Source organism: Triturus cristatus, chromosome 9, assembly GCF_964204655.1.
Source record: "Triturus cristatus chromosome 9, aTriCri1.1, whole genome shotgun sequence".
In the NCBI taxonomy this organism is placed as follows: domain Eukaryota; kingdom Metazoa; phylum Chordata; class Amphibia; order Caudata; family Salamandridae; genus Triturus; species Triturus cristatus.
In genome coordinates this window covers 1,010,075,445-1,010,101,812 of record NC_140592.1, presented here as the reverse complement: position 1 = coordinate 1,010,101,812, position 26,368 = coordinate 1,010,075,445, and the positions used below count along the sequence as shown (strand labels likewise).

The 26,368-nt window shown below is 46.8% G+C and overlaps 1 protein-coding gene across 4 annotated transcripts in view; it reads right to left on the bottom strand.

Annotated features, from left to right (window-relative positions):
* NOXRED1 (NADP dependent oxidoreductase domain containing 1) overlaps positions 1-26,368 on the bottom strand; it is a 153,933-nt gene that overhangs the window by 51,182 nt on the left and 76,383 nt on the right. For all 4 annotated transcript variants that reach the window (XM_085628060.1, XM_085628061.1, XM_085628062.1 and 1 more), the window contains one exon: positions 18,970-19,163. In XM_085628060.1, the coding sequence (XP_085484186.1) occupies positions 18,970-19,163 (194 nt within the window). The remainder of the gene's footprint in view (positions 1-18,969; positions 19,164-26,368) is intronic.

The following is a 26,368-nucleotide window of genomic DNA, read 5'->3' as shown; positions in this document are numbered from 1 at the left end:
CACGCGCTGCCATTCAACCTATTAAGTTAAATGCTAACACAGCAAATGTAACGGCGGCGACGGAAGGGATTTGGTGTGAGGAATTCCCCACTCCAATCATTCTGGGGATGTGAGCTTTTGTTCAGGATAAAGGTTTATCCAGCATCAGCTGGCGACAAAACATTGGTGTCTAAATGTCCACACAAATTAAAATTAAGATGCAAAGTACGGAAAATTACTTTGAGCAATGGATCACTGTTGCCTAAATAACAAGAACTGTTTCTAATTAACCAACATTCACTTGCCTTTCCCGGTGCATTTTGGATGATGTAGGACTATGAGTCATGTGACACCGATTCACCTATAATAATGCACGCAGATATGCACTTGTGTTTGAGCTTTCTCTCCGTGATCAAGGCTAACCCCGAAACATGTTGGACTGAGAAAGCATGTTGCTGCATTTCCTGAAATAAAGGCGCTTATCTCCAGAAACGGGCCTCTCTCTCTGTGTTTCATGTGGTGAAATTGACGGGCTTCTCCATGCCCGCCTTCAGAGGCCGCCCTGCAGAGTCGGTGGCTCCTAACTCGGAGGTGTTGTGTGGATATGAATTATGGAGCATTACCCACGCGCTGCCATTCAACCTATTAAGTTAAATGCTAACACAGCAAATGTAACGGCGGCGACGGAAGGGATTTGGTGTGAGGAATTCCCCACTCCAATCATTCTGGGGATGTGAGCTTTTGTTCAGGATAAAGGTTTATCCAGCATCAGCTGGCGACAAAACATTGGTGTCTAAATGTCCACACAAATTAAAATTAAGATGCAAAGTACGGGAAATTACTTTGAGCAATGGATCACTGTTGCCTAAATAACAAGAACTGTTTCTAATTAACCAACATTCACTTGCCTTTCCCGGTGCATTTTGGATGATGTAGGACTATGAGTCATGTGACACCGATTCACCTATAATAATGCACGCAGATATGCACTGGTGTTTGAGCTTTCTCTCCGTGATGAAGGCTAACCCCGAAACATGTTGGACTGAGAAAGCATGTTGCTGCATTTCCTGAAATAAAGGCGCTTATCTCCAGAAACGGGCCTCTCTCTCTGTGTTTCATGTGGTGAAATTGACGGGCGTCTCCATGCCCGCCTTCAGAGGCCGCCCTGCAGGGTCTGTGGCTCCTAACTCGGAGGTGTTGTGTGGATATGAATTATGGAGCATGAACGCTGCCATTCAACCTATTAAGGTAAATGCAAACACAGCAAATGTAACGGCGGCGACGGAAGGGATTTGGTGTGAGGAATTCCCCACTCCAATCGTTCTGGGGATGTAAGCTTTTATTCAGGATAAAAGTTCATCCAGCATCAGCTGGCGACGAAACATTGGTGTCTAAATGTCCACACAAATTGAAATTAAGATGCAAAGTACGGGAAATGACTTTGAGCAATGGATCACTGTTGCCTAAATAACAAGAACTGTTTCTAATTAACCAACATTCACTTGCCTTTCCCGGTGCATTTTGGATGATGTAGGACTATGAGTCATGTGACACCGATTCACCTATAATAATGCACGCAGATATGCACTTGTGTTTGAGCTTTCTCTCCGTGATCAAGGCTAACCCCGAACCATGTTGGACTGAGAAAGCATGTTGCTGCATTTCCTGAAATAAAGGTGCTTATCTCCAGAAACGGGCCTCTCTCTCTGTGTTTCATGTGGTGAAATTGACGGGCGTCTCTGTGCCTGCCTTCAGAGGCCGCCCTGCAGGGTCGGTGGCTCCTAACTCGGAGGTGTTGTGTGGATATGAATTATGGAGCATGACCCACGCGCTGCCATTCAACCTATTAAGGTAAATGCTAACACAGCAAATGTAACGGCGGCGACGGAAGGGATTTGGTGTGAGGAATTCCCCACTTCAATCGTTCTGGGGATGTGAGCTTTTGTTCAGGATAAAGGTTTATCCAGCATCAGCTGGCGACGAAACATTGGTGTCTAAATGTCCACACAAATTGAAATTAAGATGCAAAGTACGGGAAATGACTTTGAGCAATGGATCACTGTTGCCTAAATAACAAGAACTGTTTCTAATTAACCAACATTCACTTGCCTTTCCCGTTGCATTTTGGATGATGTAGGACTATGAGTCATGTGACACCAATTCACCTATAATAATGCACGCAGATATGCACTTGTGTTTGAGCTTTCTCTCCGTGATCAAGGCTAACCCCGTAACATGTTGGACTGAGAAAGCATGTTGCTGCATTTCCTGAAATAAAGGCGCTTATCTCCAGAAACGGGCCTCTCTCTCTGTGTTTCATGTGGTGAAATTGACGGGCGTCTCCGTGCCCGCCTTCAGAGGCCGCCCTGCAGGGTCGGTGGCTCCTAACTCGGAGGTGTTGTGTGGATATGAATTATGGAGCATGACCCACGCGCTGCCATTCAACCTATTAAGGTGAATGCTAACACAGCAAATGTAACGGCGGCGACTGAATTACAGATTGAAGAAATGGAATTCTAGAACCCTGGGCATCATAAGGTCTTCTAGCAGCACATAACCAGGAAACACTGGATCCATTCCATTAAAGAAGGAAGAGCAATTGCTGCACAGGGAGGGCATTAAATCCGTGTTGACAGGGGCATAAGAAAAAAAAATGGTCTTCCACACATGTAACAGCCATAAAAAACGAGAATCGGATTATGGTGAACATGAAATCCGCTACTGAGCGCTGACTGTCCCACTGTGAGAGGCGATTCAATTACCGCAGCGACTACCCTCCTCTGCAATCCCGGAAGTGAGGTACTCACGAAACGGGGAGCTCTTCCTGACATGTGGCCTCCTAACACGCCAGACAGGTAGAGTCTTCAGTTGGCCAGCCAGGATGGAGTGCAGAGGAGCGGACCCCTGGGGATACGGTCCGAAGGCCGTTAGAGCGGGAGATTGACACCGGGTAACTCTGCGCCGGAATGTGCCTGACCCCAAGATGGTGGCCCTCGCCTCATCGTTATTAAAATCGAAAGCTCTTCTGACATAGAGTGGGGCCCTGTGTACAGCCCATAATTATCCTCCTTGCCTAATCCCATCAAGCCCTTTCACCTCACCAACCTCAGTCATGCCTCATATGCCTGACCTTAATATGGCGGACCTCCCGGCAATCGACCACCACCAAATTGGCCTCCACCCACCCCTTCTCCCTAAACAGGACTGCAGCAAAGACAGAAGCCCCTCCAACCACAACGGACTACATGGACTGGCTCTGTGAGCTCAGACTAGCGAGGCTAGTGATGCACTCCCAACATCCCCCCCCCCACTCAGATCACCTATTATGACACTGAATATGTGATTCATCTATGTTCTTTAAAAGTTATATTAGTAACTGATGTAATTTTTTATTGATGTCAATTTTGTAACGTTTTTGGAACCTCCTGTTTAGCGCTCTGATACATTCGGGTCTAGCCAGCGCTATATAAATCTCATACCCAAAGACTCACCTACCTTTCAACCAACAGCTCCTCAAGACCTGTCATAATTTTTGTCGTGGCTAATTTATCGTTAATTGAAGAGTATGAGGGATATACTTTGGGCTGATTTTTCCCTTCGTCTTTCTGTCGTATCTCCCCCCTACCCTGTTACCCCACCCCTTACCCCTCTACGTTTCCTCTGATCTCGTCCTCAAAGATCTCTATATGCTCTCCCTGCAACCGATGTAACCTATAACTGGTGTAATCTTGGAACAATTAGGATATCATATAAAGCGCTTTGATACCTTCGGGTCTAAGCTATTTTAACAATATAACAACGTAAAAGAGAGGGTCTCTCTGCCGCAAATAGGGGTAGAGCACCGATAGACAAAAGTCAAGAGAAGAATTCCCCTATTTGGCACGTCACCAGATAAACTCACAGATTCTTACTCACAACCAAACAATCAATCACCAGAACCAACACCATTGTCTTAACCAAATCTGGACTCGTAATTAAAAATTTCTATATTTTATTAGAAACAATGACATGATAAAAATTGTTTTTATAATAATCACCAGACAGTAAAATCCGCGCCCAATGTTGTATTTGTTGGACAGTTAACAAAAAAAGGAGTGTACAGTAAAAAAACATACAATAAAAAAAACAATTGCACTAAACCAATTTCATCCTAAAAACCATTTAAGAACACTGGGAGAACACAAGTAAGAAAGATGTTTTCTAATCAAAATACAAAAGGAAGACAAATGATCTAGATCAACTATTCTCATTACAATGGATACTTAATGTTTGAATTTTCCGGAGAACAGATGTCATTCCGATCTATAGTCTCCCTTTTCAGATTGCGTCGACGCGTTTCGGTGGAGAACTAAAGATAGAAGACCACCTTCTTCAGGACAGTTAATTATGATCTCCCACAGTATAGAAAATCTAGACAAATCATAAAAATTGACATTAAAACCAAAAATTCATACATTTTATATACCTATCTAAAATATACAATTGTGATTTACATCAATCCTCGCCATACATAGGTGTCAACAATTTTATAAAAAAATCCCTATATCAGTTCCAGAAGTCTAACAGGGGCAACAGAGTCCATTAGAGGAGAGAAAGGTGTAGTTCTCCTGGTGATTCATCAACCACAACCATACATGTACTGCCAATCTTTAAAACAGCTATTCACAACACATCATCCATGCGCTCTTCTTATTTAAATAGAACAACAAGGTTTCTATTAGATGAGGGATATTACCTTCTATTCTAGCCAGTACATCCGAGCGGTAGGTACTCGTGGATTCCTTCCCTTATATCTCTTTGCGGGAGTACGATTCATAGGGAACATAAGGGTACACACCTCTTAATCTGAGAAGATAGAATTGGATATGATTATAGCTTCGTCTCTTAGCCTGCTAAAGGAGGATATATTACCCTCATATCTATCTTGTTATATATACCTGCCATCCTATGTATCCGTGTTAAAATGCGCTCGTGATATGAAGGTAGCGGGACCCGTTTAAACTGTAAGGAAAGTCCAAGCATAAATATCATATGGACCAACTGCCAGCCCCAAAACGACATTGTATATAAGTTCCACTTACTAAAAACAAGGAACATTCCCGTCCATTTGCCGTAAATGGTTAAAAGAATCCCATTGCATGTGGTTCAGCCGCCAGTTTTGTTTTAATAGTATTTTTTGGGGACTAAACATAAATAATATGGACATGCCATTAATAGGATAGAGGTAGTCATATATTTTGTATATTAATGCTGAGTTCATCGAGAACTATATACATAGGTATTGTCGGGATCCCACTGGTTCCGCTCCTCAGGATGACGCTGAAGCTTAAAGGGGTCCACCTCCCATCTGCCCCTAGTCCGGCGGATGTGTAATACACTCGGACGAAAGGGGTAGGTGAGCGAGGGAAGGACGGAAAGGGACGGCTGGGCGGGAGACCTGTGAATAGACAAACACACAATGAGTGATGGCTCCCTTTACCCTTTCCCCCAGGCTCCCCCTTGTGTGTAGCTCTCTTACCGGTCGTCTCTTTTCGTCTAACTGTGGGGGGGAAACGAGAAGGGTTGTCTTCTCCGCTTTTCTGAGCGCACGACGTTCTCCAGCACCGTTACGTCACGGAACTGAAAGAACCTCGCTGTGGCGATCCGAGTCGCGGAGATTGGTTGTGTCAAGAGTCTGCGCTGCTACTCAAGGCTCCGCAAGGTCTCGAGCCGAGGAGCGCGATACTGTGGGAAAGCTGGGGCCCGGAAATCCGTGGGCGCTGCCTGTGGCGTTTCGCTGCTACTCAATGCTCCGGGAGGAGCCGGGAGCAGAGGAGCGAAACCCCAGGTGGAGATGCCCGGAAATCCGTGGGCGCTGCCTGTGGCGTTGCGCTGCTACTCAATGCTCCAGGAGGAGCCGGGAGCAGAGGAGCGAAACCCCCAGGTGGAGATGCCCGGAAATCCGTGGGCGTTGTCTGTCTCTTAGCGCACTCCCTCGAGGTTCGAGGCCGCGTCTAAGTCGAAAGGGCTAAAGTCGGGCAGTTGCTGTCTCAATACTCACAGGCTGCCGAGCGAGGAACAAGTAGTAGTCGAGGCGTGGTCGGAGTCTCTCGTGGTCTGGAAGTCAAGCCGCTGAGGAGAACCACCCAGTCGGGTCTTCCGATACCGAAGGCTTCAGAGAATCATCGGCACTGCTTCTCCGGGATTGGCCGCTTTTCAGCGTTTCCGGCAGCGTGAACTGTCACGTGGGACGGGAACTACCGGGAGTTCTGGGGGATGTAGTTCTTGCGGTCGCCGAGTTGCTCGGCCGTAGTCCAGGGGTAGAGGAGATGCGTCACTCAGCGCCACCCGAGCGCGGATCGTGACAGCACATCCCCCCTCACCCCTCACGGGGCGCTGAGGACAGGACCCGGTTTGCCAGGACACCGGCGATGGAAAGCCGCCACCAGGCGAGCAGCATGGACGGAGGAAGCGGGCTCCCAGGAGTTCTCCTCCGGGCCATACCCCTTCCAGGCCAGAAGATACCAAAGTCTACCCCGAACAGTTTTGGAGTCCAGCACGCGTTGCACCACGTACTCGCGTTCATGGTGAACCCATACGGGAGCGGGTAGCTTACGCACTGGACTGAACGAGGGCTTAAGCAAGGAGACATGGAAGACTGGGTGAATGCGTAAATGGTTCGGGAGCTTCAGTTGCACTGATACCGGGTTGACGTGTTTCACCACGGGATACGGACCTATGAACTTCGGATTAAAGACGCTAGGACGTTTGAATTTGATGTTTTTTGTGGATAGCCATACCCTATCCCCTTTATGGTACACAGGATCGGGTCTGCGACGTTTGTCTGCATGAAGTTTGTATCGGGCCTTGGCCAATCGCAGGTTCTCACGGGCCTTGGTGAGGGTTAGGCGAATCGCCGAAAGCCTTTCCTGTACCTCTGGAACGCTGAGATTCGTGTGAGGGAGTTTAAATGGGGTGAATCGAGGATGGTACCCTGAGGACAGAAAGAAAGGGGTGTGTTGTGTGGATGTATGGACGGAGTCGTTGTAGGCGACCTCGGCAACCCACAACCAGTCCACCCAGGCGTTTGATGCCTTGTCCACATAACACCGGAGGAACTGTTTCAGGGTTTGGTTAAGCCTCTCGGTCTGCCCGTCGGTCTGGGGATGGAAACTGGTGGACAAGGATGACTGAATGCCCAGTTCGGCACACCAGACCTTCCAAAACCGCGCCGTGAACTGGGACCCTCTGTCTGAAACAATGCTGCTAGGGAGGCCATGGAGTCGCACCACGTTCACCAACAGGAGCTTTGCCAATGCCCCTGCCGTGGGTACCTGCTTACACGGTAGAAAGTGTCCCATTTTGGTAAGGTAGTCGATCACCACCACGATAGTGGTACAGTTTTGGTCTTTGGGCAATCCAACGATGAAGTCCACCGAGATTCTTTCCCATGGTGTCTGGGGTGTAGGAAGGGGACGTAGGAGGCCTTGTGGTTTACGATGGTCTGATTTCATTTGGGAACAGACGTCACAGCGTTTTACCCATAGCAACACATCTGGTCTCACTGACGGCCACCAGAACTGTCTTAATACCTTCTCCAGGGTTTTCGTTCCTCCCGTATGCCCTGCACAGGGTAGTTCATGGCACCAATGGAAAACGAGCTTCTGCAGAGGAAGCGAGGGGATTAGCATTCTGGAGCCACACATGGGGACGCCATGTCGTAGGCTCCATTCCTTGTGTCCTTTTAACCAAGATCTCCAAGCGAATGTGGCGAGTCCGCGCTTCACTGCCCTCAGAAAGGTGTCTGTTGTCACCCCTCCTACCACTTGACTTGGGGACAGGATAGCCCTTTTAGGTTCCGCTGTCGGCATGTTGGTCGTACCTTGCCGGGAAAGGGCATCGGCTTTTTGGTTTTGTGAGCCAGGCTGGTAGGTGACTATAAAGTGGTATTCTGCGAAGAACAACATCCATCTACGTTGCCGGGGAGAGAGATGTCGAGCAGATCGCAGGAACTGGAGGTTTCTGTGGTCCGTGAAAACCGTGATTTGGTGCTGAGCTCCCATGAGCCAGTGTCGCCATTCCACAAACGCCTCCCGGATCGCAAGAAGTTCTTTTTCGGACACAGAGTAATTGCGTTCGGCGGGGTTCAATTTCCGGGACATGTAGGCCACTGGGTGGAGGTGGCCGGTGTCTGGATGGCGTTGGGATAGGACAGCTCCCACGGCGACGTCGGACGCATCTGTCTCCACTATGAAGGGGAGCTCGGGCCGGGCGTGTCTCAGGATGGGTGCGGATGTAAAGGCCGTCTTGAGCTGTTCGAACGAGTGCTGGGCGTCGGGAGACCAGTGGAACGACACGTTCTTTCGTGTTAGTCTGGTGAGAGGTGATACCAGGTGAGAAAAGTGGTGAATGAACCAGCGGTAAAAATTCGCAAAGCCAAGGAAGCTTTGGACTTCCTTGACTGACTGGGGCTGGGGCCATTGTTCCACCGCCTGCACCTTTCGGACGGACATGACCTGTCCTGTGGGGGTTAGGTGAACTCCAAGAAACTCCACTGTCGTAACATGGAACTCGCATTTGGTGAGTTTACAAAAGAGGCGGTTGGTTTTCAATGCTTGTAGCACGAGCCTGACGTGAACGATGTGCTCCTCCGGGGTGGTGGAAAATATCAGGATGTCGTCAATGTACACCACGACGAACCTATCCAGGAATTCACGTAGTACCTCATTGAGGAAAAACTGGAAGGCCGCCGGGGCGTTACACAGTCCAAAGGGCATCACTAAGTACTCGAAGAGTCCAAACCGTGTTTTGAAGGCGGTTTTCCACTCATCGCCTTCTCTCATTCTCACCAGATGATACGCCCCTCGGAGGTCCAGCTTGGTGTAGATGTGTGCTTCGCGGACTTGCTCCAAAAGAACCGGAATCAGTGGCAAGGGGTATCTGTTCTTAATCGTCAGCGCATTGAGGGCGCGGTAGTCGATGCAACATCTCAGCTCACCACTGGTCTTCGGGATGAAGAAGAGCGGGGACGCTGCGGGCGACCGGGAGGGACGGATGAACCCCAACCGGAGGTAGGTGTCTAGATACTCCTTCAAATGGAGAGTTTCTGGCCCGGTGAGGGCGTATATCCTACCACACGGAACAACCGCGCCTGGCACTAGATCGATGCGGCAGTCATACTCTCGGTGCGGGGGTAGCTCTTCCGCCATCTGCACATTGAACACCTCTTTATAAGGTAGATACCAGGTAGGGAGCGTCACGTCCTTTTCCGCGGCAGTCGCCACATGTTGAGCAGAGGTGTTCGGGTGTGGATTAGGGCTGATGCACCGTTGTTGGCATGAGGCGGAGTGGAACGAGATGGTGTTGGTGGACCATTCGATAGTAGGTTCGTGTTTCCGTAACCACGGCAAACCTAGGATCAGATTGCATCGGGGAGCTTGTATTATGTTCAACTGCAACCACTCGCCATGGTCCCCTCCTATGGTTATCCAGAGAAACGGGGTGACGAATCGGATGGGTCCCGACTCCAGTTCCTTCCCGTCGACCGCAAAAACGAGTTCGGGCTGTTCCTTCGGCGTTAATTGAATCCCCAGCCTTTCTGCTTCTTGTTTGTCCAGGAAACATCCGGTAGCCCCGGAGTCTATCATGGCTCTTATGGTTTGTGGTTGCTGGTTGATCACTGCTTCCAGGGAGATGAAGAAGTGATCTGGTTCTTGAGAGGTGTCGGATTCCATGGAAGGGATGGAGTGGTGGCTTGGAGGTTTCCCTTCCGGTACCTTCAAGCTCTGGAGTTTCCCGCGATTCCTTCTTCTGTGACCATAGCTGATTGTCCGGGGCGTGTTCTGCTCGTCTTGGGTCTCACCGGACATTCCCGAAGGAAGTGCCCCTTCTTCCCACAGTACAAACACAGGCCTTGTTTACGGCGGTGATCACGTTCGCTCAGGGTTAGCGAGGCTCTCACCGTTCCGATTTCCATGGCCTCAGACTTGGAGGCCGCCTGTTCCGAAGCTCGGGCATGGTCGTAGGGGAACGGGGTTTTATCCTTCCGCTTCTGGTCCCCTTTTCGTTCTCTGAGCCGATGCTCCAAACGGGCGGCCAAGTCCACCATCGCCGAACAGGTCTGGGGTTGGGGATCAATTTGGGCGATGACGTCCTTGAGTTCGTCCGTTAGCCCTCCGTAGAAGATGGCAGACTGTTTGGTTTCTGGCCAGTCGGTTTCTGCCACCAACCGACGAAAGTTGTTGAGGTAGCCTAGGAAGTCATTGGGGTGTTGCCGTAGTTTCAGCAGGTCTCGGTCAGCCGAGAAGGTATCAGCTCTGCGGTCAAAGGTTCTTTCAAAGGCGATGCGGAAGGCATCCCAATCGTACAACAGGGCTTCGTCACGACGGACTATGGGAACCGCCCATTGAGCCGCGTCCCCTGCCAAGTAGGAGATGAGAAAGGCTACCCGGGCTTGGTTGGTATGGAAGAGTTTTGGCTTACAATGGAAGTGTAAAAGGACTTGGGTCATGAAGACTTGCACCTTCTGTATGTCTCCATGGAAGCGTTCAGGAGGGGCCAACGGGACGTGTGTGGGCATTTCTACCACCACTGGTTGGGTCGCTGACGGGAACGGGGTCCCTGCATTGAAGGGGTTCCTTTGGAGCCGATCTATCCGTGTATGTAGAGCGGCTGTGTCTGAACGAGAAGCGACTAATTCTGCTTGCACTAGGGCAAGAGCGGCTACCACGTCTTCTAAGGTGGTCATGGTCTACGACAGCGTGATCGGGAGGAGATAATTCGTGGGCCGATGATTCTGTCGGGATCCCACTGGTTCCGCTCCTCAGGATGACGCTGAAGCTTAAAGGGGTCCACCTCCCATCTGCCCCTAGTCCGGCGGATGTGTAATACACTCGGACGAAAGGGGTAGGTGAGCGAGGGAAGGACGGAAAGGGACGGCTGGGCGGGAGACCTGTGAATAGACAAACACACAATGAGTGATGGCTCCCTTTACCCTTTCCCCCAGGCTCCCCCTTGTGTGTAGCTCTCTTACCGGTCGTCTCTTTTCGTCTAACTGTGGGGGGGAAACGAGAAGGGTTGTCTTCTCCGCTTTTCTGAGCGCACGACGTTCTCCAGCACCGTTACGTCACGGAACTGAAAGAACCTCGCTGTGGCGATCCGAGTCGCGGAGATTGGTTGTGTCAAGAGTCTGCGCTGCTACTCAAGGCTCCGCAAGGTCTCGAGCCGAGGAGCGCGATACTGTGGGAAAGCTGGGGCCCGGAAATCCGTGGGCGCTGCCTGTGGCGTTTCGCTGCTACTCAATGCTCCGGGAGGAGCCGGGAGCAGAGGAGCGAGACCCCAGGTGGAGATGCCCGGAAATCCGTGGGCGCTGCCTGTGGCGTTGCGCTGCTACTCAATGCTCCAGGAGGAGCCGGGAGCAGAGGAGCGAAACCCCCAGGTGGAGATGCCCGGAAATCCGTGGGCGCTGCCTGTGGCGTTGCGCTGCTACTCAATGCTCCAGGAGGAGCCGGGAGCAGAGGAGCGAAACCCCCAGGTGGAGATGCCCGGAAATCCGTGGGCGTTGTCTGTCTCTTAGCGCACTCCCTCGAGGTTCGAGGCCGCGTCTAAGTCGAAAGGGCTAAAGTCGGGCAGTTGCTGTCTCAATACTCACAGGCTGCCGAGCGAGGAACAAGTAGTAGTCGAGGCGTGGTCGGAGTCTCTCGTGGTCTGGAAGTCAAGCCGCTGAGGAGAACCACCCAGTCGGGTCTTCCGATACCGAAGGCTTCAGAGAATCATCGGCACTGCTTCTCCGGGATTGGCCGCTTTTCAGCGTTTCCGGCAGCGTGAACTGTCACGTGGGACGGGAACTACCGGGAGTTCTGGGGGATGTAGTTCTTGCGGTCGCCGAGTTGCTCGGCCGTAGTCCAGGGGTAGAGGAGATGCGTCACTCAGCGCCACCCGAGCGCGGATCGTGACAGGTATGCAACAATAAGAGATTTAATCCACATATTTTCTATCCTTCACAGAAATCTTTGGAATCTCGAGAATACTTGCACAATCGAGATCCAACTAATACATCTGTTAATGAAGTATGGATATTTAGGACGGATATGCTCTTAAAATAATAGAGTATTCCCTTATCTTAGAGACGTTTTACAGACGGGAATGTTCCTTGTTTTTAGTAAGTGGACCTTATATACAATGTCGTTTTGGGGCTGGCAGTTGGTCCATATGATATTTATGCTTGGACTTTCCTTACAGTTTAAACGGGTCCCGCTACCTTCATATCACGAGCGCATTTTAACACGGATACATAGGATGGCAGGTATATATAACAAGATAGATATGAGGGTAATATATCCTCCTTTAGCAGGCTAAGAGACGAAGCTATAATCATATCCAATTCTATCTTCTCAGATTAAGAGGTGTGTACCCTTATGTTCCCTATGAATCTATCGTACTCCCGTAAAGAGATATAAGGGAAGGAATCCACGAGTACCTACCGCTCGGATGTACTGGCTAGAATAGAAGGTAATATCCCTCATCTAATAGAAACCTTGTTGTTCTATTTAAATAAGAAGAGCGCATGGATGATGTGTTGTGAATAGCTGTTTTAAAGATTGGCAGTACATGTATGGTTGTGGTTGATGAATCACCAGGAGAACTACACCTTTCTCTCCTCTAATGGACTCTGTTGCCCCTGTTAGACTTCTGGAACTGATATAGGGATTTTTTATAAAATTGTTGACACCTATGTATGGCGAGGATTGATGTAAATCACAATTGTATATTTTAGATAGGTATATAAAATGTATGTATTTTTGGTTTTAATGTCAATTTTTATGATTTGTCTAGATTTTCTATACTGTGGGAGATCATAATTAACTGTCCTGAAGAAGGTGGTCTTCTATCTTTAGTTCTCCACCGAAACGCGTCGACGCAATCTGAAAAGGGAGACTATAGATCGGAATGACATCTGTTCTCCGGAAAATTCAAACATTAAGTATCCATTGTAATGAGAATAGTTGATCTAGATCATTTGTCTTCCTTTTGTATTTTGATTAGAAAACATCTTTCTTACTTGTGTTCTCCCAGTGTTCTTAAATGGTTTTTAGGATGAAATTGGTTTAGTGCAATTTTTTTTTTTATTGTATGTTTTTTTACTGTACACTCCTTTTTTTGTTAACTGTCCAACAAATACAACATTGGGCGCGGATTTTACTGTCTGGTGATTATTATAAAAACAATTTTTATCATGTCATTGTTTCTAATAAAATATAGAAATTTTTAATTACGAGTCCAGATTTGGTTAAGACAATGGTGTTGGTTCTGGTGATTGATTGTTTGGTTGTGAGTAAGAATCTGTGAGTTTATCTGGTGACGTGCCAAATAGGGGAATTCTTCTCTTGACTTTTGTCTAAGCTATTTTAATCCTGAATGCTGAGACCTGAGCAACATGGCTGATGCCCGGTGGAGCTGCTAGACAGCTAATGAGGAGATTGGCCCTGGTTTCCCCCTCGACCGTCACCTACCCAGCCGGACATTGGGCACAGTTCTTTCTCGTCTCCCTGCTATGGCTCCTTCCTCCCCTCTATTGTACCTTACTACGTTACTACGCTATGGTATTGATGTAACGTGTAACGCAAGGTTCCTCTGGTAAAGAGCTCTGATACCTCCGGGTCTAGCCAGCGCTATATTTAATCTTTTTAGATGTACCTTGTAATGCAACGATTCTCTGGTTAAGCGCCCTGATACCTCCGGGTCTAGCCAGCGCTATATATAATCTTTTTAGATGTGCCTTGTAATGCAACTATCCTCTGGTTAAGCGCTCTGATACCTCTAAGGCTAGCCAACGCTATATAAACTTATCAAATCAAATAAACTCAAAATTGGTTCCCCTGATCACTGAGACCTGAGCAACATGGCTGATATCCGGTGGAGCTGCTAGACAGTTATTGAGGAGATGAGCCCTGGTTTCCCCCTGACCGTCACCTACCCAGCCGTACATTGGGCACAGTTCCTCCTCGTCTGCCCACTACTGACTCCTTCCTTCCCCTCCTCCTACGAATTATTGCAACATTATTTTTGTGTACTGTACCTTTCTATGCTCTTGTAACTGATGTAACTCTTATCGTAATGATCCTAAATGTAAAGCGCTCTGATACCCTCTTGGGTCAAGTTCGCGCTATATAAAACTTTATAAATAAAATAACATTAAAATAAATGAAGGAGGGAATTAACAAGGTAGTTTATGACTACATAAAAAAGCTATATTTACAGCCTCTGACTCATCCAACTGAAAGGCAACGGAGTCTCTAAGATTCACAGGTTGTCAGAGGAACAACAGGACACTCTTGATTTGATTCTGAATGGGGAGGAACTCCATAAGACCATTATTGAGATGCATGCTTTGAAGACTCTAGGTGGTGATGGGTTGCTCACTGATATTTCATCTGTATCATAATATGTGAAGAATAAGAGAAGCCAGGATAGTTAAGATGCCAAACCAAATAAAACCCCTACAGATTTTAAAGCACACCACACTTTGTCCATGCTCAATAGGGATACTAAGATCTTTTGTAAAGTACAGCTGAATAGCATTCAGCTGGTGTTTGTAAATCTTGTTCATTCTAATCAGTGTAGTTTTAAGCTTCATAGAAGAAATGGACTTATCATGAACAGTTCACCGCATGAACGTTGGTCTCACATACATTGGGTGGATCACACTTTTATCTACAAACCTGTAGCTCATGTCAGGGCTACAATGGAGATCTGTGACATATAGGAATTGGAAGAGGCATGAATCAGTGGTGCAACTTACTGCTGCTATTCTTAACTGTTGCAGTGGACCGCCTGCATGTATACCGAATAGCTCCTTATAGGTCATGGACCTGCTGATAACTAAAAGGGAACATATCCTTTGCCGTTGCGCCGGCAATATGCCTTAGGGACCTACATTTGTTGGTTAAAATACTGAGAATTATTCAGTTTATTCTCTGAGCTCAAACTAATCTGGCACAAATCGATTTTGTTCCCAATAGTACCTGTGAAAGGCAACTACTGGGACCCCTAATCCTGCCCATAGGCTGGGAAAGAGGGTTATTTTGCTACTTTTACAACTCACAATCTCTGAAATGTGTAGCTATACAATAAATCTGCATATGGTGGTTGATAATCTGAGAAAATATGTGGACTTTTACATAACTTTACTGCTGTCACTGACCAGACAGTCATTGTCGGCAAAGACAATGGCGCTGCCCCATTGCTTCTATTGTTTCCAAGGATGCCCGTGCATGTACCCAGTGGTGTATTTAAAGACCTGAACCTAGCATCCTTACTCAGTTTGCCTGGAGTGGCACGCAGAATAGGGTCAAACTATAAGCCCTGAAACTCAGCTATTCTGGTGGCTTACAACTCACTGCTATAGAAGCTATTACCTAGTACCATACCTACAATATGCCATCTGCTGGTTCTCACAAGAGCCTGGATTAGATAAGGTGTCTGGAATGTGTCTGTGTAGTCTGTTAAAAGAATACATTTAATCCTCTACCTCACTGGACTCTAAACTACCTTTCTTCATCTGACTAGCTTCACTGAAGTGGAGTCCAATGTAGAGTAATGTGTAAGCGGACACTACATTTACACAATCTTCACAATTACAGGGATTCCTTAGTTTTAAGAGAGCCGCCAGCGAGGAGGACACTACTCAATGGAGTGAGGGTAGCTGTATAGGAATGGAAGACATACTTGTGAAAAAGTGTATGTCTTTCCAGGAGACCCAGGATTTTTCCTCCTCTCAGGATCAGTTTGTACAATAGTACACACTGCTCAAAGCAGTGAGGCACACCAGCAACTTATTTCGCTGCAATACTTGGTGTGCCCAACACTCCTGTCATAAATGCCACATAGCTATCACCATTCATGACCTACAAGCTGTGATCCCTGCTCCCTGTTAGGGTACTATGAAATGGCTGTGTACTAATGAATTTACAATGTGAATGTTTTTCTGTTAGCACATTGTGGTTTCGAATTACTTGCATACATGATCTATTAATATACAATATTTGCCATAGTCAATGTTCAGTAATATTGTTTGAAAGTATGCTATTGAGCCCAGAAGTGCACTGTCATGCACCTCGTCATCACATCCTGGGTGGGCAAAGTCGCTGCTGAGGCTTAGTTGGCGCCACCTGGCAGTACGTGAGAGCTATTGCTGGGTGAAAACGTTTTAGGATCCAGTCTAATGCTGGAGGCTATTCATAAGGTGAAAAATCAACAAGAAGTATTTTTCAGAACTGGAGAAACAGCTGAAGGAAGATTAGGCGTAATGCAAAATAATGAGGTCTAAAAGCAAACCTCTGAGCGTGTTGAGGAGAGAGCGAAGGTTGAAAATGCTCTTTTGATGATACTACACGTGTCCAGAATGCAGAGGTTTGGAGCAAATTGCTCAGACCGCTCATGGCAGCAGCGTGGCGAGACCCTCCCTTCCCCAGAGCCCAAGTACAGCAGAAAGTGAAAACTAAATTTGCAGCCATTAATGATAATGAAGAGTACATTTGCCGCGTTTTGGTGGAAGGAGATGGTCCGCACATTAGATTTTTCATCTACGTTATCTATGCAAAAGTTCACTAGTGCTCGCAAGAATGATGGGCTCGCCATGCTGACCCTCCTATTCTCAAATTTCGGAGATCTCACCTGGTCCAATTTTTAGAAAATGCTAGCTTGTCCTAAGAGGCAGATCTTACGAAGACAAAGTTTAAGGTGAGATGTAATCTGACTAAACACCTCAGGAAGATGTTTTGGATGCACTGCCTAATGTCAAGAGACAGGCGCAATGTCTTAATGAGATGCCATCAAAACAACAGCTGAACGAGGGGTTGGGGTGTAGAGATGAGACAAGAGAACGGGGTCAAGGGAGTTAGAAGGAAATCATTTTGTAGTGGTTTGATTGAGTCCATCATGCAAAGCTTCATTAAAAATCTATTGAAATGGAAAAGTATTGTTGTGTTCTCTAATAAAGTCATGTAATTGCTACAAATGTGATAAATGTATATTACGTTAGCACTTAACCCCTTCAGTGCCCATGACGAGAGTCTCGTCATGGAGCGTGGTTGCACTGTGCCCATGACGAGACTATCTCGTCATGAACCCCGCCCGCTAATGAAAGGCCCGGCACAGGGCTGGGAAAGGGCGGGGCACTGAAGAGGTTAATGTTCACTACTGTGTTTGTAAACATCGCAGGTTACCACATGGACTATCAACATCCCGCAGTTTCATGGAAGATAATTATGCGCCAGGCCCAGGAAAAGGACTGTGGTTGTACTCGGAGTTGTTGTAAAGTCGTGCTCCAATCTGTCACTTTGTTACCATGGCTATTGCAGTACACTGGTGAGCCCCTGTGTTTGACACTTTTTGAGCTTGTTTTTGGCCCAGTCAGTACCAACTTTAGAGTTGTTGGCACCCAGTGCAACAATCATTTCGCCCCTGACCGCCTCTTCGGATTCCCACACGACCAACAGGCAAAAGTGCCCCTCATCTCTCTCTAGACCCTCTCTCACATACATTTCATTTGTTTTTAAAGCAATGGGCTGTCATTACTAATAAGAATGTATATCTATCAAAACAAACACTTTTCAGCGACATTAGGAATAGATAATGCAAGACTGAGGAAAAGACCATGACGTCCTAACCTATTTTATGCAGTTAGCATGAAGCTCTATGATGACAGTTCGTAATAGTCACTGTTCTATATTAGGGTTGTATCTTATGAACTGCGTTAACCAAAGGATCTCTGTGACGAAAGCAGAAATCCAGTCAGCTATCCACATAAAATACAGATCTGTGATCTCCACGGTATGCGTTGTTTGCAGCGGGCATATTAACCCTCTGCGCTACTTTATGGTGAGTTAAAACTGCCCCTAGAAAAAACTCTGATCCCTCTCTCTCTCCCCCCCCCCCCCGCTCTCTCTCTAGCAGGAACATTAATCACAAGAGTTATCTTGCCTGATAACTGTACGCACAAGGAACTCTGCTGAATGTGTTTTTAAATCGTAAGCTATTACTAATCACAGCAACCCTGCCTCCCCTTCCTCCCACCCTGAGTTCAGTGCCCCCTCACCAGCTCTGTGCCCAGTGTGGCCGCATCTGTCGCACTGCCCTAAAGTTGGCCCTGGCGCCCACAATTCTTAACTAGAAGTCTCTTCCAGTATTGCCCACAATTGTTCTGGAGCCACTTCAAAAAACAGACTAACATGTCCACTCAAATTTATTCATATTTTACTATACTAATTCACCACTAATCCTTTATGGGTTCCAGATTAGCGTGGTACTCGCCGAAAAAGCACTTCTACACCTCATCAGGGATGAATGCATATAAATGCAAACTATTTTACCTCTTCTACACCTTCACTATCCTTCTCAAGCCAAATAACTGACTAACATATCCACCACTCAAATTGCTTTCATATGTCACTATACTAATTCATCATTTACACTATATGGGTTCCAGAGTAGCTTGCTACTCGCCAAAAAAGCACTTCAACACCCTATCTGGGGTAGCATGCACTATATAAATGCCAACCTTTTTCCCTTCTCTATCCCTCCACTATCCTTCTCTATCCAAATAACTGACTATCATATCCAACACTCAAATTACTTTAATATTTTCACTATACTAATTCACCACTAATCCTTTATGGGTTTCGGAGTAGCGTGATACTCGCTAAAAAAGCGCTTTGACGCCTCATCAGGGGTAGTAAGAGCTATATAAATGCAATTACAATACAATACTCCCCTATTCTCAAGCTATATAAGGAGCGTTGCATACTTCATTTCCTCTTTGACTGCCTCATACGTCCTTTACATTAGCAAGAGTAGCTGTATCGCACCATATCTCATTTTGATTGCCTGCCTACAACCTGTCTTTTTTATTAAGGAGATGCGGTTTTTCTAAATGGACATAATATCCTGGGGACTCTCATGCTGGCCTGTATGTAGGTATCACAAGCGAGGGAATAAAAGTTGTGCTCTTACTCAAGGTCTCTGGCCTCCGGGTGGAAATGTGAATGTCCTCGGCTGGGATGCCACTCAGCTCCTTGAGCGCCAAGGCCAGCTGCCTTCCTGTGTGGCCTCCTCCGATAATTCCGACCTTCAGCCATTCTCTGTGGTGGCCCAGGAAGAGCCTGGACATCCCGCTCCCTATGCAGCTTTTCTTTCCTTTTTCCTTCCTGAAAGACAGCATACATAGTTAAAGTTGGCCACAAGTCATACAAATGCATCTCTCACTCTACACTACCACGTTTTGCTTCAGTGAAGGACCTGAGATTTAGTGCCATCATTCAATTTGAAACATGTCAGGATACCATACTAAGCACTGTTCTTTATTATGAATTCTGTGAAGGCTGTACTACACCTGATAGACACATGAACCAAGCAAGTTTATGTTAAGAAATAATTAAAACAAAAATAAAATACAATCATAGGATTAATTATTCATTAATATAATATACCAGGGTGCGGAAGTACAGTGTGGTTTCCGCATGGTTGTCACATTTCAAATCCCTTGCCTGATGGTACTGAAAGGTTTCCTTGGTAGCCTAAAATTAGACCTTGTCAGAGACTCAGAGGTATGGGACTGGAGACAGGAGCACATGCAGTTCAGACACTCAAAACAGAAATTTGACCTTGGCACACCCACTGAGGTCAGAGTAGACCAGCCTCCAGATCACCTCTGAAATTAAACGACACATTTCGTCCCAAAGTGGGAAAATATTCATGATCAAAACAATCTACAAACTTGACCACTGAATAAAAGTCTCACTGCGTCCTACAACAAATAGCAAGAAACCTGAAAACTACCAGACAAAAACCAGGAAAGCAAGTGGCTGACTGGTGCACACACACCCAGCAGAACTGGCTGTATGAAAGGAATGGAACCTGTGTTCAAGTCGGGCAGGGCACCAGTTCTATAAAAAGAAGTGGGGGGACTGACCAAGTAAGACAATATGCAAATGACCTCATGACGTTAAATACGGGGACAGACTAACCCATCTGACAGTCTTACAGTGTCTGCATTTATATACAGGGTCAGAAAAAGGGCAAAAGCATGCCTCTCTTAAGTACCTGTGAAGAGAAGGCAATCTGTACGGCTTTGTTTCCCTCTGTGGCATTTACATTTAAATGTAAGGTTCCAGGCGACCCCCATTCAGCATATACAAACAAAAGGAGTACGGATGGCCCCTGGAGGTGAAAAAGGCTCCCTCGCTGCCTGCACATTGCTGGGAATGGAAAGCAGACAACCTAAAGGTGCTGCTGAAGGTGTCCCGGTGTCTTACACTGGGACACGTTCAACATAATTCTGTGGGCCTAACTTCTTGGCAAGGGGGACGGCGGCCCCTCCTTTCTTTTAATTTGACACAGGGAGGTGGCAGTCCCCGGGGCTGCGGGTGGTCTGCGAGGCCCCCGATATTCTTTAAAAAAATAAGCCCCAGGGGAGGTGGCTGTCCTCAGAGCTGCGGAGGTTCCGCATGGCCACCCTGCATTATTATATTTAAAGCTCCGGGGAGGTGAGGTGAAGGTCCCCTGAGCTGGGAGGGTGTTAAATAGGACTCCTCCATTAATTAAAAAAACAAACCCCAGGGTGGTTGTGGTCGCCAGGGCTTGGGAGGTCCCGTGCGGGCACCTCCGCATTAATCATAACAAAAACCCCAGGGAGTGGGTAGTCCCTGGGGTTTAATTAACCCCCAGTAGGGGTGCCCCATGCAACCCATCTCCTTTACTTTTTAATCTGGTCCTCCTTGGGGTATCATATAAAAGATGCGTGAGAGCCAGTGCAAATTATTAATATTATTTTGCTGCAGATTTCTGGATCCACTCGGAAATTTGTGGCAAATTAAAAACTGCAAGAACTCCCATCCCCCAGATATCTGCATTTTTTAAACTTAAATATCTCTAAAACTACTGAATGGATTTACACCAAATCACAAAGAGAACGCTTTCTGGACTAACATCTACCTTTCTGCCGAATTTGGTGCAATTCCATTCAGCCGTTCGGGCTGTAGTCGTGTTCCAAAAATGAAAAATCCCCATAGACATAACATGGCGAAAGCCCGTTTTAGGATCCCCCTGAAACTTTCAATACAGTATCTGAACCAAAAGGCGAAAGTTCTTTGAAAATTGTGGCACCAAAGTTATTGGCAAAACAAAAAACGCTTTCCCTATTTGGTCCTAAGAAAGAAAGAAAGAAAGAAAGAAGGAAAGAAAAAAGAAAGAAGGAAAGAAGGAAAGAAGGAAAGAAAGGAAGGAAGGAAGGAAGGAAGGAAGGAAGGAAGGAAGGAAGGAAGGAAGGAAGGAAGGAAGGAAGGAAGGAAGGAAGGAAGGAAGGAAGGAAGGAAGGAAGGAAGGAAGGAAGGAAGGAAGGAAATATATGTATATATATATATATATATATCTCCTACTGGCGGTCGCCAGTGAGTAGTTATAGTTAGGACCTAGTTTCCATAGGAAAAGCATTTTTTTTCCCAGTAACTTTGGTGTCGTTTGATGAATCTTCGCGAAATTTTCAAAACTAGTGGGGGGCTCCGTTCAGCTCCTCTCTTGAAAGTTTCAGGGTGATTCGTCTAGCGGGGGCCCAAGAAAAAAGGGGGTCCCAAAACGCGTTTTGCCCATGTTAATTTCCATAGGAAACTTTAGATAAAGCTACAGCCCGAACTGCTGATCGGAATGACACCAAATTTGGCAAAAAGGTAGAGCTTGGTTCAGAAGTAGACCTTTTTTTAAATGGTGTAAATCCGTTCAGTAGTTCCTGATAAATTTGAAAAAGAAAAAGTTTCGATATCTAGGGATGCGGTGGGTTCGCGAACCCTCCCGAGTACGAGCTTCACTCTGATTGGCTGCCAACACTCCAAACCAAGAACTGTTGGCAGACATCTTGTGACTCGGTAGAACCAAGTCACAAGAAAACAGTAAAACAACATTGGAAAACAAGAAAAGGGTGCAGGGTAGAAGCACCCTGACCCCCTAGGTCTGTTCAGGGGGTTCCACAAGGACTCCCAGGTTCAAAAAAAGCATTAAAAAAAAATGATCAAAATGTGCACTGGGGTCGCGAATCCCGCCGAAAATTTTACAAAAAATAACGCGCGGACTCCCTCGCTTGATTTAATTGAGGCCCCCAGGTGGGCCAGGTCCCGGGTGTATTCCCAAAAATAGTAGCACTAGTTGGGAGGGGGGCCGTGCTGCCCCCCTCCTGGAGCCCTCGATGGCCCTGGGGGCCGCCACCCCCCAGGGCCGGCTCCAGCAGTGTCCCAGGGTGCCCACCCCCGGGACACTGTTTGCTATGGCAGGGTGAGAGCCGTGCGGCTCCCACCCTGCCATAGCAAACTTGCTTTGGATTTTGGAAGCGAGAGCAGGAAACCTGCTCTCACTACCAAAATCCAAAGCCTATTACTTTTCCACATGGGGAGCTGCATGTTAGCAGCTCCCAATGTGGAAAAGCAATGCTGGCTCCCGCAGGAGGCGGGGAAACGGCGGGACCGTAGGGGCATTGGGGCTCCCCCCCTGGTCCCCAATGGACAGGCCAGGCCCCGGGGGATGGGGTCCCTGGGGTGAATGTAAATTTATTAAAGTGGACGGTTTAAAAAAAAATTGGAGTTACGACCCTAGCATGGCGCTCAGTGTGGCCCCCTGGTGTGAACGCGAAGGGGTGCGCGGTTCCCAGCGCGTCCCTCTGGTGTGAACGCGAGGGGTGTGCGGCTCCCAGCGCGGCCCCCTGGTGTGAACTCAAAGGGGTGCGCAGCGCTCAGCGCTCAGCGCGGCCCCCTGGTGTGAACGCGATGGGTGCATGGCTTTCAGTCGCGCTGGGTGCGCGACTCCAAGCAAAAATAATTAAGATAATTTTGGGAAAAAAATAAGCTATATGTTGGGTTACTAGGTGGCTCTAAAAAGAGCCCTTGTGTTTAATCACTGCAGCAAAACCCAGGCACTTATAAATTCACCATGCTGTCAACTTGCAGCACTCTAAGTATCTAGTCACTATCCATGTACTTGTACAATGACTCAGGCATTAAGACATGCAGTGTTGCAATCAAATGTGCACTATCCATGCAGTCTCCTAACCATCTACACAGTACTGATTCATTCCTCCAATTACCCAGATAGTACCCATGAAGTGCAAGAATCACACTGTAACTCCCTGTGCACTCCTTCAGTCACCCAGCCACTACCATGTACTAATCCAAACACTCCTCCAATACCCAATCACTTATAAATTCACCATGCACTCTCCTTGCGGTACTCTAATTATCTACTCAGTACCCATGTACTAATGCAATGACCCAGTCATTAACACATGCACTGCTGCAGTACCTTGATGACTACCTATGAAGTCCAGTAATCTCCCTGGAACTATCTATGCAGTCCTCCAATCACGCAGCCAATCCTATGTGCTTATCCAATCACTGCGCCAAAACCCAAGCACTTATAAAATCACCATGCACTCTCCTTGTAGCACTCTAATCATCCAGTCACTACTCATGTACTCATGCAATGACCCAGGCATTAACTCATGGCAAATACAGAGGAGGTCATGCTAATCACAGGGGTACCCCAACGCATAGTGTTCCCTAGTGTATGTAGGTGTTTTCACTGTATTCTAAGTGTCTTTTAGCATAGCACTGGCTCTAGGCCTGGTTAGTCAGAGTCAGTTACCACCAGTACCCATCAGCAAAATGTTGGGGGCACAGGAGGACTTTCTGCTCCTCTGTTGGCAATGCACTGCTGATGACATCACATATTACATCACTCATGACATGCTCAGTGACATCACTGATGACATCACTGATGACATCTCAAATGATATCACTGATGACATCATCCACGTGATCACGGGTTGGCAGAGTGGGCTAAAAAACGGTGATGGATCAAACCCAGATCTGTTGACTGGGTGTGAGTGTTTGATTGGTTCTGATGCTCCGTCCATCACCACCCCCTTTTGTACCGCTTTGTTCACCATAAGTTGGCAGGGTATGCTCAGACGTGAGTCCCTTGCTCACTTTGCCACTGGATTCAAGCAAGCCTGGCTGAAGACGGCTGAAATGCCAGAAACCGGTCCTAGGAAGCTTGTTTCCGGTCCAGGGAAGGCATGGCTTGGCAGTTCGGGCTGGACTGTTCCCATGAGGCACAGGGTCAGACTGATTTGCATATGGCCATGTCTGAACTGGGGTGGCAGAGTGGGCTAAAGAACGGTGATGGATCAAACCCAGATCTGTTGACTGGGTGTGAGTGTTTGATTGGTTCTGATGCTCCGTCCATCACCACCCCCTTTTGTACCGCTTTGTTCGCCATAAGTTGGCAGGGTATGCTCAGACGTGAGTCCCTTGCTCACTTTGCCACTGGATTCAAGCAAGCCTGGCTGAAGACGGCTGAAATGCCAGAAACCGGTCCTAGGAAGCTTGTTTCCGGTCCAGGGAAGGCATGGCTTGGCAGTTCGGGCTGGACTGTTCCCATGAGGCACAGGGTCGGACTGATTTGCATATGGCCATGTCTGAACTGGGGTGGCAGAGTGGGCTAAAGAACGGTGATGGATCAAACCCAGATCTGTTGACTGGGTGTGAGTGTTTGATTGGTTCTGATGCTCCGTCCATCACCACCCCCTTTTGTACCGCTTTGTTCGCCATAAGTTGGCAGGGTATGCTCAGACGTGAGTCCCTTGCTCACTTTGCCACTGGATTCAAGCAAGCCTGGCTGAAGACGGCTGAAATGCCAGAAACCGGTCCTAGGAAGCTTGTTTCCGGTCCAGGGAAGGCATGGCTTGGCAGTTCGGGCTGGACTGCTCCCATGAGGCACAGGGTCAGACTGATTTGCATATGGCCATGTCTGAACTGGGGTGGCAGAGTGGGCTAAAGAACGGTGATGGATCAAACCCAGATCTGTTGACTGGGTGTGAGTGTTTGATTGGTTCTGATGCTCCGTCCATCACCACCCCCTTTTGTACCGCATTATCCACGTGATCATCTGATGCACCTCCTCATACCCTAATAAAACCTTTCAAACACCCACTCTAAAATACAGACCACCAATATCGAAACCACAGACAGACCAAAAGCAGTTAGTACATACCTGCTCAGTGATTCATACATCTACACACACATCTACCCACTAACCCATACAGTCACTCATACACACAGTCATTCATCTATACAGCCACTGATATATCCACTCATACACCCAAATAGACACTCACACACAGCCACTCACCCAAAGAGTTACTCATACACCTGGTCAGTCATGCAAATAAACTATCACACACCCATTTCCTTGCTTATACAGTCATATACACACATCACCACACTTATTTATACAGATACTAACACATACTTATTCTTTTAAACAATCACTCATAGAAACACACACTCATCCATACAGATAATCTTGCAATCACTCACTCTCACATATAGTCGTTTATATACTCCAACACTCACATATACTGCTTTAAAACATATGTAGTTACTCACACATGCAGCACTGAGACATCCATTTACTCACCAACACACCCATACACACACTCGCCCACCCATACAGCTGTTTCCATATGCACTCTTCAACCCATACACCCAGTGAAACAACCACTCACATATCTATGCACAGAGTCACACACACAGCCAACCACCCACAAAGACACTCAGGCACCCATACAGATAATCAGACAACCAATAAATAACCCATATAGACATCATGTAGCTACTCACCAGCCGCTTACACACCAACTAACAGACTAATAAAGACATTCACACAGTTTAGTCACTAATCCATGCATTAAGTAAGACACATTTAATCACTCATAAAGTCAGTCACACACCTACTAAATCATCCGTTCAGACACTCATACACCCACTCATACTTCAATACCCCTTGGTGTGTGTGTATATATATATATATATATATATATATATATATATATATATATACATATATATATATACACAACATATTTTTATACTTTACAGAAACACACATTCACTGGATGATGTAATCAGTGATGTCATCAGTGATGTCATTTAATATGTCATCAGTGATGTCACTGAGCATGTCATGAGTGATGTAATATGTGACGTCATCAGCAGTGCATTGCGGGGGCGCGAGTTATAGTTAGGTCTACTAACTATAACGGCTGAATTTCTATGGTTTTGAATGAGTGAAATCTCTAACGTCCCTGAAACCTATGGTTTTTTTCAGTGAATATATATATATATATTACCTACTGGCTGTATAATATATATATATATATATATATATATATATATATATATATATATATATATATATATATATATATAAGTCTCGTTCCACAAAGTTTTATCATTCAGACAAACAAACGAGAGTGGACCCAAGATAAGTGCTCGTTTTCAATTTTATTCCTTTAGAAATATCGCCATGA